General features: G+C 41.8%; 1 protein-coding gene across 1 annotated transcript in view; it reads right to left on the reverse strand.

The window, feature by feature from the left end:
• Positions 1–2,030: 2,030 nt before the first annotated feature.
• LOC126199624 (luciferin sulfotransferase-like) overlaps positions 2,031–17,523 on the reverse strand; it is a 46,933-nt gene continuing 31,440 nt past the window's right edge. Inside the window, exons 5-6 of the mRNA XM_049936550.1 lie at positions 12,385–12,479; positions 2,031–2,339 (exon numbers count right to left, since the gene is read on the reverse strand). Of these exons, the coding sequence (XP_049792507.1) occupies positions 2,031–2,339; positions 12,385–12,479 (404 nt within the window). The remainder of the gene's footprint in view (positions 2,340–12,384; positions 12,480–17,523) is intronic.

A 17,523-nucleotide genomic window follows, 5' to 3' on the forward strand; every position in this document is an offset into this window, starting at 1 on the left:
ACTGGCAGCGATTAAAACCACATACCAGCCAAAGCGCTACATGGTTTTCAAAGTTGTATAATATACAAAATATAGAAGTTTAAGGATTACACAGAAAATGAGCGCAACATGTTTTACAAAGTTGTATAATATACAACAATTAAGATTTTAAGGACTGCACACAAAATGAAAATTCGATGGATATATATAATATAGTAATGTGCTTAACATAACAGTTGCAAATTAAGAGAGATAATTATGTCGGTGTTTCAATGATATTCTGGTGATGCTGATTATCCATGGAAAACAATAATCTTCGTGATGGAGATGAAAAGAAATTTACATTAATTGGACATTGAGGAACTGTATCAGGCATATAAAATTGTAAAGTTTAATGGTTGGGGGGTAGAGAGGATACAAAGGACAGGATATGTTTGGACAAAAAATTATTCGTTTCCACCAGTCCTAGTTATATGTAAATGGTTTTAGGGGTTTAAGTACATATATTGGTAGCTTAATGTGTATCCACTTCAGTGTATTAGTTGTTTTTCCTGTACATTTAATAGTCTTCTTGGAAACACGTCGCATAAGAACTACCAGATGTTTTCAAGACGGTTGTAATTGCTCCACCAAGCGGACTACATCTGTCGATATAGATTCACCATCTTGCATCCATGGGTTCATGCTCCAAACCTAACCTGTGCCCAGGGGAAAATAAGCGTTACGTCTTACTCTTGCCGCATGAACTCAGTGATAATAACCAAACTAAAAACATACTACTCCTAATAGCTGTAATTATTAATTCACATAATGTCGTTCAGTACCAGCCACCAATTAAAGTATCTCCACGTGTAACCATAGAAACCTGTGTAATAAATTATGAATAGTTCTGTTAGTCTCTAGATCTGAGTGGCTTCCAATTCACGAGTTGTCAAAAATCTTTTAAATGAAGGAACTCATCCAGAAGATGCAGAATGTAAGAAAATGCATGACTTCAACTCCAGACTCCTAGTGACAGCTTCTAGTGGTTCACAGTATAACTGAAGGGTTCAAAGTGGTAGTTAGTTGAAGCTACAGCTGGAGAGTATGGCTAAGGCATAGGGTGTGGGATATTAGATGTATTCGCATTGGTGTAACATTTTTTATGGCTCAGTGCCTACTGTGCATGATGTTAAATTCTGATATTCGGTTTGCCGGTTAATATATCAGACCTGTACGCGCTCTAGGAAAGGAAAAAGGTATGAGAAACAAATATGTATTGTTTTTACTGAAGTGTTATTTCATCTATGTCGCTCCTCATTAGCGGAGAATGTACTGCCAGTGGTACAGATTTTTCCCTCCTTAGCCTAATGGTTTTAAATTGCAGCTAATGATACAATTAAGGAAAAGAAATCATCGAGTAACATAAAAAGGAGAGATATGTTGTGAAGCAGTGCAATACATTCATTCATAGTTGAAGGATCTAAAGTTGGAAAGGATACAGTTCTTTAGAGTTCTGAGGCATAACTATAAACAAAGGGGTCAGGTAGGATGTGATGTGAAAATCAGAGTATATAAGGGGAGGGCAGTAGGAGACAGCAATTGAAGGGGGCTGGGGTGTGGATGGGGCAATAGTATGAAGAAAAAGGAACTGGGAAAGAAGGAAAGAGAAGAGAGGGTTTTGGAATGAGGGTATAACTGTGGGAGTCAGACTGACAGTAAATTTGAAGAAAAAATAGATTAATTGTGTGGAAGTGGAATTCGGTTGAAATTTTGTTGTGAGAGGGAATATCTGTGTGCTCTTTGATTTGCTGGTAAGTGGTAAGTCTGAGATGTGATCACGAGTTCGGTGCTCCATATGTCGTCACTGATCCACCAGTAATGTTATCAGGTTTCAAATGGGGCCATAACCTCTGGCTTCCCATATGTTGCCTGGTGACGATAGTTGGTGTCAGATGGGCTTCGAATATATGTTTCGTTGATTCCCCACTAGCAGTGACAGGTCTCAGATGTCGTCATTACATCCAGTGCTGTATATGACGTCTCTGATGCACTGATAACAGTAGCTGGTCTTAGATAGGGCCATCATACCCAGTGCCACGAATGTTTTCCTGGATCCACTGGTCGAAGCGGTGGTTCATTTCTGGGGACATGCGCAGCCTGGCCTGGCCCACTTTGCCCTCTCGCATGAAGGCCTGATCGGAGGGCGGCGGCGGTAGACCAATGCTGGTCCTCAAACTGAGCATCACGTCGCTGCAATTGGTGGCCGGATTGGCCCTCATGCTGCTGAAGCTCAGGTGGTCTTCCAGTTGGTGCAACTGCTCGTCTGTCACGCTCTTACCCAGGAATGCGGCTGTCTTGCGGATGACTGCTCCCAGGTCCTGTAAAGAAATCACCAACTACGACATCCTGTAGGCATGCCACAGAACCTTTGAAAGATTATCGTCAACCAATCCAGCAAATACCAAGGGCAGACAAGTGTGTGAACTGTATGAGAAGAAACTTGACAGCACATAAATCCAAGGTACTGACCCGAACAAAATACACAAAAATGGAAAAGAAAATTGAGGATGTGTACACGACAATCAATTTTGCTTAGGGGTAGGCACCATAGAGACAGTTCTGGCATTACGCCTGACAAAGGAAGTAAGACTTGAAAAAAGAATCAAAGCACTTTCGTAAGATTTTTTGATCTAGAAAAATCCTTCGACAGGGTAAGATGAAACAGTATGTTTAAAATCATACAGAAATATTTATTTAAATCAGAAACTGTTTAATATAACACGTTTTCAAAACCAGTCTGAAGAGTAAAAATAATATCACCTAGACCCATACAGATTCCTAACTCCATACAAATAGTCCTGAAAATCTGTGCTTCTGAATTTTTTTAATATCTATGACAATATTTGTAAAATGTAAAACGTAGGGCACGTGCAACGGTTAAGTGGTGCATGAATAATTGACATACGTCACTAACAGTTTTATTGGACTACGAACAATATGAAAAGTTGCGTGATTTTTCTCAACTATGGCAACTCTCTCTATTAAAAATTCGCAATCACAAATTTCAAGACTATTTGTATGGGGTTATAGATCCGTATGGGGCTCCGAGAAACTATTTCACACTTTTTAGTTAGTTTTAAAAAGTGTTACATTAAAAAGGTTTTTGCTTCAATAATTATTTTCTGCTTTTTAGTCTTTCGTATCAGATGTTTCAGTCGTTTACAAACATTTTGAGAAGACGACAACAGAGACGTGTGCTAAATTCAGTTTTGTTCACCTAAGTCACAAAAGTCCATAAAGGCAAAATGTAGAGCTATTCGATCTCACATGGACGCTTACAGCAATCTTTGTTACCTTGAAACGTCCGCGATTGGAGCTGGAAGAAAAAAAAAAAAAGACGGTGGGTCGCAAAGTACCCTCCGCCATACACCTGAGAAGAAAGCTAGCTAAAACTGAATTATGATCCAGTTGTGAGTCATGTTCAAAGTTTCAAGTTTCTAGCTTATCGCGTAGTTCGTTTAAAACCAACTGTAAAATTTGTTGAAGTAGGTAAACGTTACAGGGAAGGAAAAGTAACATACAACAGATACAGGAAAGAGGGAGGAACGCTAAGAATGGATGGTCAATAAAGAAGTGTGGGATTAAAACAGGGTGTAAAGCAAAGATGCAGGCTTCCTCTCCTGTTGTTCAACAAATATGTCTAAGAAGCAATGAAGGAAATAAAAAATAGTTCAAGAGTCCGATAGAATTGGGTAAAAAGATACCGAATATGTGAAGGGTTGAAATGTTACTTAACAGCAAAACTGAAAGAAACGTAACAGATTAAACAAAGGAGTTTTTCTGCATCTGAAGCAAAATAACTCGTGATGGACGAAGGAATGAGGGCATAAGAAGCATACTAAGATAGACAAACGTGGCATTCCCTGTGTACAAATATTAAACATAGATCTTAACTCTGAAATAAATTCCAGAGAAATTGAGCACAGTACTGTATGGAAGTGACTGATGGGAAATCGGAAAAAAAGATAGTATGCCGTAAATTACTTGTACTACACTTGTTTGGAGATGTACAAAGAAAAAATTATTCAGTATAACACATATTGGAATATGTTACGAAAATAATAGATAATGTTGTGTGTAAGTGCTCCTCTAAGATGAAGAGGTTGGCATGGCAGAAGAAGTCATGACAGATGGCGATAAACTGGACATAAAATTTATGACAACTTTCCCTCCTCCCATTGTCCGAAACAGAGCTCTTCCTGCTCTCATGAGTGAGAACATTTTTGTAAATAATAAGAAACACAAATACCGCTTTAGGGAAGTAAGCCATGCAGAAATGAGAAGTAAATACAAGCAGCAGATATGAAATGTTCGTAATTGCGGAGAGTGAAGTGTGTACCAGAAGATATGGCTCAGCGAAAGGGTGAAAAAATTAAGAAGGACGCACTCGCAGTTGCTACTCCAGGTAAAATTTTGAGACAGGGAAACACAGTCTGGGAGGTCATATCAAGAAGATGTCAGCTACAATCTACGCCTGATAGTTAAACACGACTACTGCACTGCAGAAAAGTGAAGCGTAAGTAACTGCGAAGAGCTTGTACAGTACATTAATGTAAATATCAAACGTACACAATAACTCTGACAATCTGGGTCCTACAGTCCCCAAGATTGCCTTTCACAAAAAAAGATAAAGTAGTAATGATAGAGAAGTAACACCTCTTGAAAAACCTTGGTCTACGCCCCCTTGGCAGGGTGACAGTGAAGACCTTACGACAATGAAGGTGAAGAAGACAGACTTAGGAACAGTGAAGGTGGGGAAAGAGGCACCCTCTTGTCTGAGGCTAAAATGGACAAAGGGCACTATGTTCCGCATTTCAGCAGCGGTAACTCGGCAGCTTTGCTTCACACTTCACTGACGGCTGAACTAGATGAATTCCTAACTAACAACATGGTCACACTGCGAATTCAGGAATAAACCTGGATTCCTTGCTCTCTGTAATTTACAATTTCAAACAACAAAATGTTATGTTCATGCGGTGGATGCACTATCCCCGATGTAACTCATTTATATACAAGTGTACCAGTTAAGGAAACAATTAACTTCTTTGAAAATAATCTATTGGCATAAAAGAAGATGATTAATAATAAAACTGAGATGTGTAACACATTTAGTATAGTGTAATCTCGTTGTTGTGCTCTCCATGCTACTCCATCCTGTGCAAGCTTCTTCGTCTCCCAGTACCTACTGCAACCTACATCCTTCTGAAACTGTTTAGTGTATTCATCTCTTGGTCTCCCTCTACGATTTTTATCCTCCGCTCTGCCCTCCAATACTAAACTGGTGATCCCTTGATACCTCAGAATATGTCCCACCAACCGATCCCTTCTTCTAGTCATGTTGTGCCACAAATTTCTCTTCTCCCCAATTATATTCAATACCTCCTCATTAGTTATGTGATCTACCCATCTAATCTTCAGCATCCTTTGTGTAGCACAACATTTCGAAAGCTTCTATTCTCTTTTTGTCTGAACTATTTATTGTCCACGTTTCACTTCCACACATGGCTACACTCCATACAAATACATTCAGAAATGACTTTCTAACACCTAAATCTATACTCGTTGTTGACAAATTTCTCTTCTTCAGGAACGCCTTCCTTGCCATTGCCAATGTACATTTTATATCCTCTCTACGGTCGGTCGGGGTGGCCGAGCAGTTCTAAGCGCTACAGTGTGGAACTGCGCGGCCGCTACGGTCGCTGGTTAGAATCCTGCCTCGGGCATTGATGTGTGTGATGTTCTTAGGTTACTTAGGATTAAGTAGTTCTGATGACCTCAGAATTTAAGTCCCATTGTGCTCAGAGCCATACCCTCTCTACTTCGACCATTAACAGTTATTCTGCTCCCCAAATAGCAAAGCTCATTTACTACTTTAAGCATCTCATTTCCTAATCTAGCTGCCGCAGCATCACCCGACTTAATTCGACTACATTCCATTATCCTCCTTTTGCTTTTGTTCATATTCATCTTATATCCTTCTTTCAAGACACTGTCCATTCCGTTAAACTGCTCTTCCAGGTCCTTTGCTGTCTCTGACAGAATTACAATGTCATCGACGAACCTCAAAGTTTTTATTTCTTCTCCATGGATTTTAATTCCTACTCCGAATTTTCCTTTTGTTTCCTTTACTGCTTGCTAAATAGACAGATTGAATAACATCGGGGATAGGCTACAAGCCTGTCTCTCTCCCCTCCCAACCACTGCTTCCCTTTCATGCCCCTCGAGTCTTATAACTGCCATCTGGTTTCTGTACAAATTGTAAATAGCCTTTCGCTCCCTGTATTTTACCCCTGCCACCTTCGGAATTTGAAAGAGAGTATTCCAGTCAACATTGTCAAAAGCTGTCTACAAATGCTAGAAACGTGGGTTTGCCTTTCCTTAATCTATTTTCTAAGATAAGTCGTAGCGTCAGTATTGCCTCACGTGTTCCAACATTTCTATGGAATCCAAACTGATCTTCCCCGAGGTCGACTTCTAGTTTAATCCCAAAATTATTTTTTATTCAATGGTGCCTTCTATAAAAAGCGACATGGTTAGCCATGAATATTTGCCTGGCAGGAACACTAGGAAACATTTTAAAATGATCTTGGGGACAATTGTTTCTCTGAACAGCAGTAGCAAAGTTACAAAGGATGCACAACAGTGTTCAAAGTTTACATAACAAATTTAATGATGTATAGCCGAATATCAACTTCAAAACTGAAGTGAGAGAAAACAATTCTAAAAGTTTTATTGATTTAGGGACAATCAGACTTAACTTACAACATATTTAGAAAACCCACTACCACACCTCTAGTTACAGCTGTCTTCTCATCCTTTGAGATATAAACATGCATTTTTCCATGCCATGCTTAACAGGTTGGTTAGAACTCAGCAACTTATTACTATATATGACTATGTTAGTGGATAAGTTATGGATGAAAAAGGTTAGACTAAAAGAAAACTTAAGGCAGCAGGAGATCACATTACAGAAACTTACAAATGGGAAAAATCCTATGTTTGTAATCTAGCTATATTTGGGAAAAATCGCTGATAAAATAGGGCAGCTTTTCAGAAACAGCACTGTGAAAGTTGCTTTTGAAACAGAAATGAAGTAAAGACAGTGTGAGACATAAAACTGAGGAGGAATGAATATATATCAGTTGGGGATACATAAGGTCACTTGCAGCCAGTGTTACCACATATACCACAGCCACAAAGCTGCTTTGAGTGACCACCTTTAGACATGAGAACATACAACAGGGGACACTCTAGAAGGAGACACGAAAGTAGTACATAAAGTCGAAAAAGTATTCACATGAATTTTCTTGAAGAAGTGGAGATATATACCACCCTTAAAGTTCACCCTGACAAAATATTTATGACTGAAAAGTTGTTCAGAGTGTGAAACATTTTACTAATTTTCTGAAGTTTTAGCAATAATGGAAGCTTAATTACCAATGCAGGCTTAATTAACAATGGTAACAGACATCTTTATACCTTATCACTAACAACTGTTGACTATTGGGTACACCTACACTACAACACATATTATCTTAATTAATATGTTGCTCCCACATTAGTATCTCATGAGATAAAGGTGTGGATCGAAGGACTTTTTACTTCAACCTATTTATATATCTGCTCTTAAAAAGTTGTGACAGTTATCAAATCATCAAACGTATCTGGTACTGCTGATCAGACATAAATAGATTTTAGGTTTATTCTGTTATTGAGCTGTTGTCCACTTATATATCTATGCACATTTTGTTTAGTTAGTAACTGTTTTAATGAAATAATACTGTTTACAGTGAGACAGTGACGGTTTTGTTCAGCTAGTGACTATGGGGAGACACACAGATAAAAAAGTTCTTCTTTACAGTAATTAGTTATGCACTGATAATTTTAAAATATTGTATTTCACTTTCTGTGATTTGACAGAGGCAATTACACCTGCACAGAAAATGTGTGATTTCCTGTTTTGTTACAGATGTTAACCCAAAATGACATAACGTTTTATTTGGTACAATGTACCAACCATGACATACATAATGTGACTTATTATGTTGGCTCCCACAGTCATATTCATGCAATATGAAGCTGTGACCAATGAAAAAGTTTTGCTACAAATTGCTAAAATAGGTGCCAATGACATTCCAGCGTGATCCACAGACAACATTAACCGTCCGAGTATTGATCAACCAAGTACAAAAGGTATGGAACTCCATCTCATGTACTTACATCTGACACCAGTGCAACACAATGCATGCATGTGTGTATCCAGAATTATGGCGGTTACATCGGTTATTAATATACCAGCATTTCACATTTTCAATGACTTATCTCACATTTACATTAACCTGTGATCTTGCAATATTAATCAGTTAAATATATTACGTAGGCAAATGTATTCCCAAAATTTCATTACTCTAAATTAATTATTTTTTGGTATTGCATTTATTTTTCTGTTAGTTTATTTTAGTGTCCGTGATTATGTAGTTTCTTTTCACCTGAGTAAAATGTTTGTAGTTAAAGTACTTTGTAAAAGATGGTAAATAAAAATGATATAATATTGTATTTGGTATGGTCTATGTAACTATGACTGTATGTGTTTGGAGAAGTATTTTTGTTTTAATGTTCTGCTGTGAAACTAAACACAGTAAAGGGATCAAAGTGTTAGAACTACTACTGATTATAAAATGGTATAAAATTAGTTGCTTCCAACATAAAAAAATGAAATTTGTACATGAAATTATTGTACATCTAGATGATCGAATAACATAAGCTAAATACCTTCAATATATAAAGCCATATTGCAACTTCATACTTTTTTTATTCTATGTTTAATGACAGTGGGCGTCATTACTTCATGTATGTCTATGCAATTTCAGCTCGTTACAGATATAGTTATATAATGTAGATTAACACCTCCAGACGATGTTATATGGAAGTGATGGGGAAGCCCATAGCTCATTTGCTTAGGTAAATCTTTAAGAAAATGAATAATGTGGCATATGTTACTGAAATACAATGATACACTTATTATTTTATCATTAAGGAGAAGTTACAAAAGATCGTACTAATAAATTTTTTACTGTATGTTAGTACATAGACAGCCTTTTTGAGATATGATTTGTGGCTACAGATAATCATTAAATTAGACAGCGAGTGCAGCTTAGTGGACTTGGTGGAGGTAACCAACAGTGATTGATTATTATGTTACAGAAAATGTGGGGATATGCCTCTGCAGGTCCCATCAATAAGTTCCATCTTTTATACTATTATATAAAAACTGTACCTGTAGAAGTAATTCATTGTTTTGAAACAAAATCAATGTAACAATAACCATGTACGTGGCCAAAAAGAAATGTTGGAAGGTATTGGGGCTCATAGCCAATCTATTATTTTAAATAGTGTGACATGAATCAATCAGACATTGGAATAGAAAAGGTTTTAATAACTTAGTATGGTGTATGGGCTGCAATTTCAGGTTATAACTTTTAAGAAAAATATTGTTGTGCATAGGCTGCTATAAAAGGGGAAGATGTAAATTCGATCTAGAAAAAATTAAGTTTTAAATAATGTATGGTACGACAACGTTATATGCTATGACAAGGAACTTTATTATTTTCATCGTATTTATTACTTCATTGTAATACACAGTTCTTTTACGTATGTTATGCAGCCACCAGTAAATACAATTAGACAGTGAAATAATAATGTTGTAAAGTCTAGTGTACACATTCAGTAGTAGCATCTATGATATACTGACAGTCGATTTAATCTGTAGTCATTATATCATTTTGGTACCTTAAGTCATCCAACGAATGGTCTTTGACTCAGTACACCAAAAACCACAAGCACAAGCACACACAAGTGTCTCCAAGGCTGATAGAACTTATACGTAATTTACTTTCAGCTAATACACTGAAGAGCCAAAGAAAGGGGTACATCCGCCTAATATAGTGTAGGACCCCCTGCGAGCCCGCAGAAGTGCCGCAACACGACGTGGCATGGACTCCAGTAATTTCTGAAGTAGTGCTGGAGAGAACTGACATCACGAACACAGCAGGGCTGCCCATAAACCCGTATGACCATGATTTAGTGGAGACCTCCTCTGAACAGCACTTCGCAAGGTATCCCAGATATGCTCAATAATGTTCATGTCTGGGAAATTTGGTGGCCAGCGGAAGGGTTTAAACTCAGAAGAGGGGTCCTGGAGAAACTCTGTGGCAATTCTGGACGTGTGAGGTGTCACATTGTCCTGATGGAATTGCCCAAGTCCGTCGGAATGCATAATAGACATGGATGGATGCAGGTAAACAGACAGGATGCTTACGTACGTGTCACCTCTCAGAGTCGTATCTAGACGTATCAGGGGTCTCATATTACTCCGACTGCACACGCCCCTCACCATTACAGAGCCTACACCAGCTTGAACAGTTCCCTGCTGACATGCAGAGTCCGTGGATTCATGAGGTTGTCTCCATACCCGTACACGTCCATCCGCTCGATACAGTTTGAAACGAGACTCGCCCTACCTGGCAACATGTTTCCAGTCATCAACAGTCGAGAGTCGGTGTTGACGGGCCCAAGCGTGCAGTCATTACGGATACATGACAGGGCCTCCGGCTCCGAAAGCCCATATCGATGATGTTTCTTTGAATGGTTCGCCTGCTGACACTTGTTGATGGACCAGCACTGTAATCTGTAGCAATTTGCGGAAGGGTTGCAGTTCTGTAAAGTTGAACGATTATCTTCAGTCGTTGGTCCCGTTCTTGCAGGATCTTTTTCCGGCCGCAGCGATATCGGAGATTTGTAATTTCCTAGATTCCTGATACTCACGGTACACTCGTGAAATGGTCGTACGGGAAAATCCCCACTTCATTCCTACCTCGGGGATGCTGTGTCCCATCGCTCGTGCGACGACTATAACACAACGTTCAGTTTCACTTAAATCTTGCCATTGCAGCTGCAGTAACCGCTCTAACAACTGCGCCAGACACTTGCTGTCTTATATAGGCGTTGCCGACCGCAGTGCCGTATTCTGCCTGTTTACATATCTCTGTATCTGAATACTCATGCCTACAACAGCTTCTTTGGCGCTTTAGTGTATATGGTTAACGATGAACCACGTAGGCACTTTAGAAAGTAAGTTACATAGTTCATCCTACTCAGACCACTGCGCAACAAGATTGGCGTTGTGTGAGAAGAGAGTACATGTTACAGATTTCCTGCAGACGCCTTTCTGTTGCTGTACGGATAACAGGTTCATGACAGGGTGCAAATGAAATGTCGAGGTAGCTGAATTCGTACTCCAGAGTTGAACTAGACGGGACAGTAGATTCTTGTGCGCAAAACGTAAAGAAAAAGTGGTGTGGAAAATCAAGCAAACGCATTGTTATCCTGTATGCCAAAGTAACTCACTACATGGTTCACACAATACGTGCTTTGCTTGAGCGTTTTCGATGGGAGGTTTGGAAGCGCCCACCGAACAGTCCATATCTTGCACCTTCCGATTTTCCATATTTTTGGTAGGTTGAAAGAACATTTGTGGGGAAAGAGATTTTCCAACAATGAGAACGTTCTTACAGTGGTTATCGAATTGATTCCTCGACAGCGAAGATGATTTCTATCGTCGACGGTCATGGATTTCCGTTATTTTGTTATGTAGTGCAGCATTCAATAAATGTTACTTTGCATGCCATAATAAAGTGTAATTTACTTATTGATGTCCCCTAGTACAAGGTGCACAGAACAGAGGTACTTGGGAGATCAACAATTAGAAAAAGTAATGGCTAAAATAGAAACTACAGATGGCTGGAAAATGAGATGGGAGAAGTCCTATCAAAATGTAGAGAAAATATCGGAAGCAATGGCAAAGCGATGGTTAATCTTGTTCGGACACTTCTACCGAATGAGTGAGAACAGACCAACGGAACAAATATTCTGTATGTAGATAAATGCTCAGCAATCCACTGAAGCTGTGTGTCAGAGGGCACTTCTTGTACCACTAACTGTCCACCCCCCCCTGCCCACCTCCCCTCCACCCAGTTCCCTGTTCCACTCTCTGATGGTACGTCAGAAGAATGATTAACGGTAACCTTCTGCATTGGCTTTAATTTCTCGAATTTTTTTCGTCGTGGTCCTTTCCCGCTCTTTACATGGGACCAAGTAAGACGTTGCCCGACTTTTCCCGGAAAGTACTCTCTCGAAATTTCAGTAGCGAACCTCTCCGTGATGCACAACGCCTATCTTGCAGTGTCTGCAACTGGAGATTGTTGAGCATGTTTATAACGCTCACACGCTGACAGGAAGATGATCTGTCCCCTTTGCTCTTTAGTTGTACCCACATTACGAAGATTAGGAATGGTGACCACTTACCTGTTCCATTTCTTCGTAGGTGTTCCACGAAATATTAGGTTCATTCCGCAGTTTCCAAAATTCCAGAACGCTTGTCCAGTATGGAGTGAACTGAACTGCAAGGATACAATATATTTTATAGCAAAATACATGAATTTTTTTGACAGTGAGACAAGCAGAAAGGTGTTGAGACGTTTCTTACAAAAGGGAACACCTTAATTCTGACAGTACTAGGTTATCAGTATTTTTGTTGAGATCAGGAAGTCCTTCTGGAGTGTCTATGAGTGTATTATATAATAAATGCTTTATCCCCTCCCGCTCCAAAAACGGGGTCCCATCATACTGAAACCATGAACGTTGCCTGAGCATTAGTGGGACATTCTTCGACATTCAGTTACGCAGCAGCTTTCGTCCGTGCAACAACACAGCAGAGCACAACGTATCGTTTGTGAGTCGTTATGAGCTTCTACCTAGATGTGACTCACTTTGATTTTCCTTTGTGCTTTTATTTACATTCTTAAATTTCCTGTGTGTTTGTGTTTTACTAGGAACAGTCCAGCGCGTTAACCACTGTATAGTTTGTACACTCCTGGAAATGGAAAAAAGAACACATTGACACCGGTGTGTCAGACCCACCATACTTGCTCCGGACACTGCGAGAGGGCTGTACAAGCAATGATCACACGCACGGCACAGCGGACACACCAGGAACCGCGGTGTTGGCCGTCGAATGGCGCTAGCTGCGCAGCATTTGTGCACCGCCGCCGTCAGTGTCAGCCAGTTTGCCGTGGCATACGGAGCTCCATCGCAGTCTTTAACACTGGTATCATGCCGCGACAGCGTGGACGTGAACCGTATGTGCAGTTGACGGACTTTGAGCGAGGGCGTATAGTGGGCATGCGGGAGGCCGGGTGGACGTACCGCCGAATTGCTCAACACGTGGGGCGTGAGGTCTCCACAGTACATCGATGTTGTCGCCAGTGGTCGGCGGAAGGTGCACGTGCCCGTCGACCTGGGACCGGACCGCAGCGACGCACGGATGCACGCCAAGACCGTAGGATCCTACGCAGTGCCGTAGGGGACCGCACCGCCACTTCCCAGCAAATTAGGGACACTGTTGCTCCTGGGGTATCGGCGAGGACCATTTGCAACCGTCTCTATGAAGCTGGGCTACGGTGCCGCACACCGTTAGGCCGTCTTCCGCTCACGCCCCAACATCGTGCAGCCCGCCTCCAGTGGTGTCGCGACAGGCGTGAATGGAGGGTCTTCAGCGATGAGAGTCGCTTCTGCCTTGGTGCCAATGATGGTCGTATGCGTGTTTGGCGCCGTGCAGGTGAGCGCCACAATCAGGACTGCATACGACCGAGGCACACAGGGCCAACACCCGGCATCATGGTGTGGGGAGCGATCTCCTACACTGGCCGTACACCACTGGTGATCGTCGAGGGGACACTGAATAGTGCACGGTACATCCAAACCGTCATCGAACCCATCGTTCTACCATTCCTAGACCGGCAAGGGAACTTGCTGTTCCAACAGGACAATGCACATCCGCATGTATCCCGTACCACCCAACGTGCTCTAGAAGGTGTAAGTCAACTACCCTGGCCAGCAAGATCTCCGGATCTGTCCCCCATTGAGCATGTTTGGGACTGGATGAAGCGTCGTCTCACGCGGTCTGCACGTCCAGCACGAACGCTGGTCCAACTGAGGCGCCAGGTGGAAATGGCATGGCAAGCCGTTCCACAGGACTACATCCAGCATCTCTACGATCGTCTCCATGGGAGAATAGCAGCCTGCATTGCTGCGAAAGGTGGATATACACTGTACTAGTGCCGACATTGTGCATGCTCTGTTGCCTGTGTCTATGTGCCTGTGGTTCTGTCAGTGTGATTATGTGATGTATCTGACCCCAGGAATGTGTCAATAAAGTTTCCCCTTCCTGGGACAATGAATTCACGGTGTTCTTATTTCAATTTCCAGGAGTGTAGTTCCGCCGTTTGCATTGCGACAGTCGTTTGTTTTAGTTTGAACAGCCAGTTATTCACTACTCCAGTTAGAGGTAGCTTCTGCCCATACACCGCCACAACAGAGCACACCTTTTTGTTTGTGAGTTTTTACGAGCTTCTAGCCAGTGGCAGGCAGTGAAAGACTTTCCAGCTAGGCCGAGCGACAGGCCTCATCTTTTCGTCTGGTAAACAGGCTTGGGCGCTATCTGTGGCTGGTAGGAATACTGAGCCAGAAGCCATCACTTGCCCTGTTTCAGAGGAGGCCTCTCGGCCTGCAAGATCTGGGATTACTGGTACTTGTGAAGTACAATGTTAGGCGTGTAATGGGCACCTTGGGTATGTCACTGCCAAGAAGGAGAATAAGGTCAATGTGGACTTTATCTGCATACTGAGTGGAACCATCCTAGCCGTGGAACAGGTATCACTAAGAGCACAGGGTAGGTGGTGGCTCGTGTCAGTAATAATGATGTGTGTCACTGTGGGTCAGAATAGATTCTATCTGGCTTCGGATGTCTATCTGAGGTGATAAAGACTACCTCTCCTGTTTGCGAGATGAAGGCACAGCTCACCATCTATAGCATCGTCGAAAGGGCCGGCTGTAGGCCCTCGCTACAGAGTGGAAGGTCTGAATCAGAGGCTCAGATGGTTCTACCATCGTTTAGGTCGCAGATCCATCGACTTGCACCGTAGGGTGGTAAGGTTTCGGGTTCCGCTTAATAGGAGTCTATTACACAAAGGAGGCAGCTACATGGGTAACGTGGTGTGTATGGAGTGCACTGGGTGAATTTTTAGGTCAGGTCAAAGTATCTCGGCAAAGCACTGAAAGTCTTCCATCTCAAAGGCTGCATTGCAGACACAGGACGAATGGAGACCTAGAAAATTGCGGTAGCTACGTTGCGAAAGACCCAGGGCCCCGAGTGCTAATAAAAAGTCATTGAAACTCAAATCGTTATAGGTGCTGAAAGTTGGTTAAAACTGGAAATACGTCTAACCGAAATGTTTGAAAACTACCTAACGGTGTTCAGATAGAATTGATTATATAGAGTTAGTTGTGGAGTGTTTAGTGCTGTTAGAAGTAATTTACTTTGTAGTAAGGTGGATGGATCCTGTGAGTTAGTATAGGTAGAGAGCTACACTTGACAATCAGAATAAATAAATAACTGGTTGCTCTTACCGACTCTCCGACTCAGATAATACAGTTGCTGATGAGGTGAAACCAAACTTGTGTCTCATTTCAAATAGGTATCCCCACTCATACACTTATACAGGGTGTTACAAAAAGGTACGGCCAAACTTTCAGCAGACATTCCTCACACACAAAGAAAGAAAATATGTTATGTGGATATGTGTCCGGAAACGCTTACTTTCCATGTTAGAGCTCATTTTATTACTTCTCTTCATATCACATTAACCATGGAATGGAAACACACAGCAACAGAACGTACCAGCGTGACTTCACTTTGTTACAGGAAATCTTCAAAATGTCCTCCGTTAGCGAGGATACATGCATCCACCCTCCGTCGTATGGAATCCCTGATGGGCTGATGCAGCCCTGGAGAATGGCGTATTGTATCACAGCCGTCCACAATACGAGCACGAAGAGTCTCTACATTTGGTACCGGGATTGCGTAGACAAGAGCTTTCAAATGCCCCCATAAATGAAAGTCAAGAGGGTTGAGGTCAAGAGAGCGTGGAGGCCATGGAATTGGTCCGCCTCTACCAATCCATCGGTCAGCGAATCTGTTGTTGAGAAGCGTACGAACACTTCGACTGAATTGTGCAGAAGCTCCATCGTGCATGAACCACATGTTGTGTCGTACTTGTAAAGGCACACGTTCTAGCAGCACAGGTAGAGTATCCCGTATGAAATCATGATAACGTGCTCCATTGAGCGTAGGTGGAAGAACATGGGGCCCAATCAAGACATCACCAACAATGCCTGCCCAAACGTTCCCAGAAAATCTGTGTTGATGACGTGGTTGCACAATTGTGTGCCGATTCTCGTCAGCCCACATATGTTGATTGTGAAAATTTACAATTTGATCACGTTGGAATGAAGCCTCATCCGTAAAGAGAACATTTGCACTGAAATGCAATGAACCATTCGCAGAAGTGTACCCGTGGAGGCCAATCAGCTGCTGATAGTGCCTGCACACGCTGTACATGGTACGGAAACAACTGGTTCTCCCGTAGCACTCTCCATACAGTGACGTAGTCAACGTTACCTTGTACAGCAGCAACTTCTCTGACGCTGACATTAGGGTTATCGTCAACTGCACGAAGAATTGCCTCGTCCATTGCAGGTGTCCTCGTCGTTATAAGTCTTCCCCAGTCGCGAGTCATAGGCTGGAATGTTTCGTGCTCCCTAAGACGCCGATCAATTGCTTCGAACGTCTTCCTGTCGGGACACTTTTGTTCTGGAAATCTGTCTCGATACAAACGTACCACGCCACGGCTATTGCCCCGTGCTAATCCATACGTCAAATGGGCATCAAAAATGGTTCAAATGGCTCTGAGCATTATGCGACGTAACTTCTGGAGTCATCAGTCGCCTAGAACTTAGAACTAAGTAAACCTAACTAACCTAAGGACATCACACACATCCATGCCCAAGGCAGGATTCGAATCTGCGACAGTAGCGGTCGCTCGGCCCCAGACTGCAGCGCCCAGAACCGCACGACCACTCCGGCCGGCAAATGGGCATCTGCCAACTCCGCTTTTGTAAACATTGCACTGACTGCAAAACCACGTTCGTGATGAACACTAACCTGTTGATGCTACGTACTAATGTGCTTGATGCTAGTACTGTAGAGCAATAAGTCGCATGTCAACACAAGCACCGAAGTCAACATTACCTTCCTTCAATTGGGTGAATCGAGGAAGTACAGTGCATACTGACGAAACTAAAATGAGCTCTAATATGGAAATTAAGCATTTCCGGACACATGTCCACATAACATAATTTCTTTATTTGTGTGTGAGGAATGTTTCCTGAAAGTTTTGTCGTACCTTTTTGTAACACCCCGTAGTTGGTGGGGGTTTCAGTCCACTGTTGGCATATTGGCGACAATAAACGTTCAAAGCCGGTGGTAGGCATAAAACGTCGTCAGAAATAATACTGAATGCTTTAACAGAAAATTATTTTCAACAG

The sequence above is a fragment of the Schistocerca nitens genome, chromosome 8 (assembly GCF_023898315.1).
Source record: "Schistocerca nitens isolate TAMUIC-IGC-003100 chromosome 8, iqSchNite1.1, whole genome shotgun sequence".
NCBI classification, from domain to species: Eukaryota; Metazoa; Arthropoda; class Insecta; order Orthoptera; family Acrididae; genus Schistocerca; species Schistocerca nitens.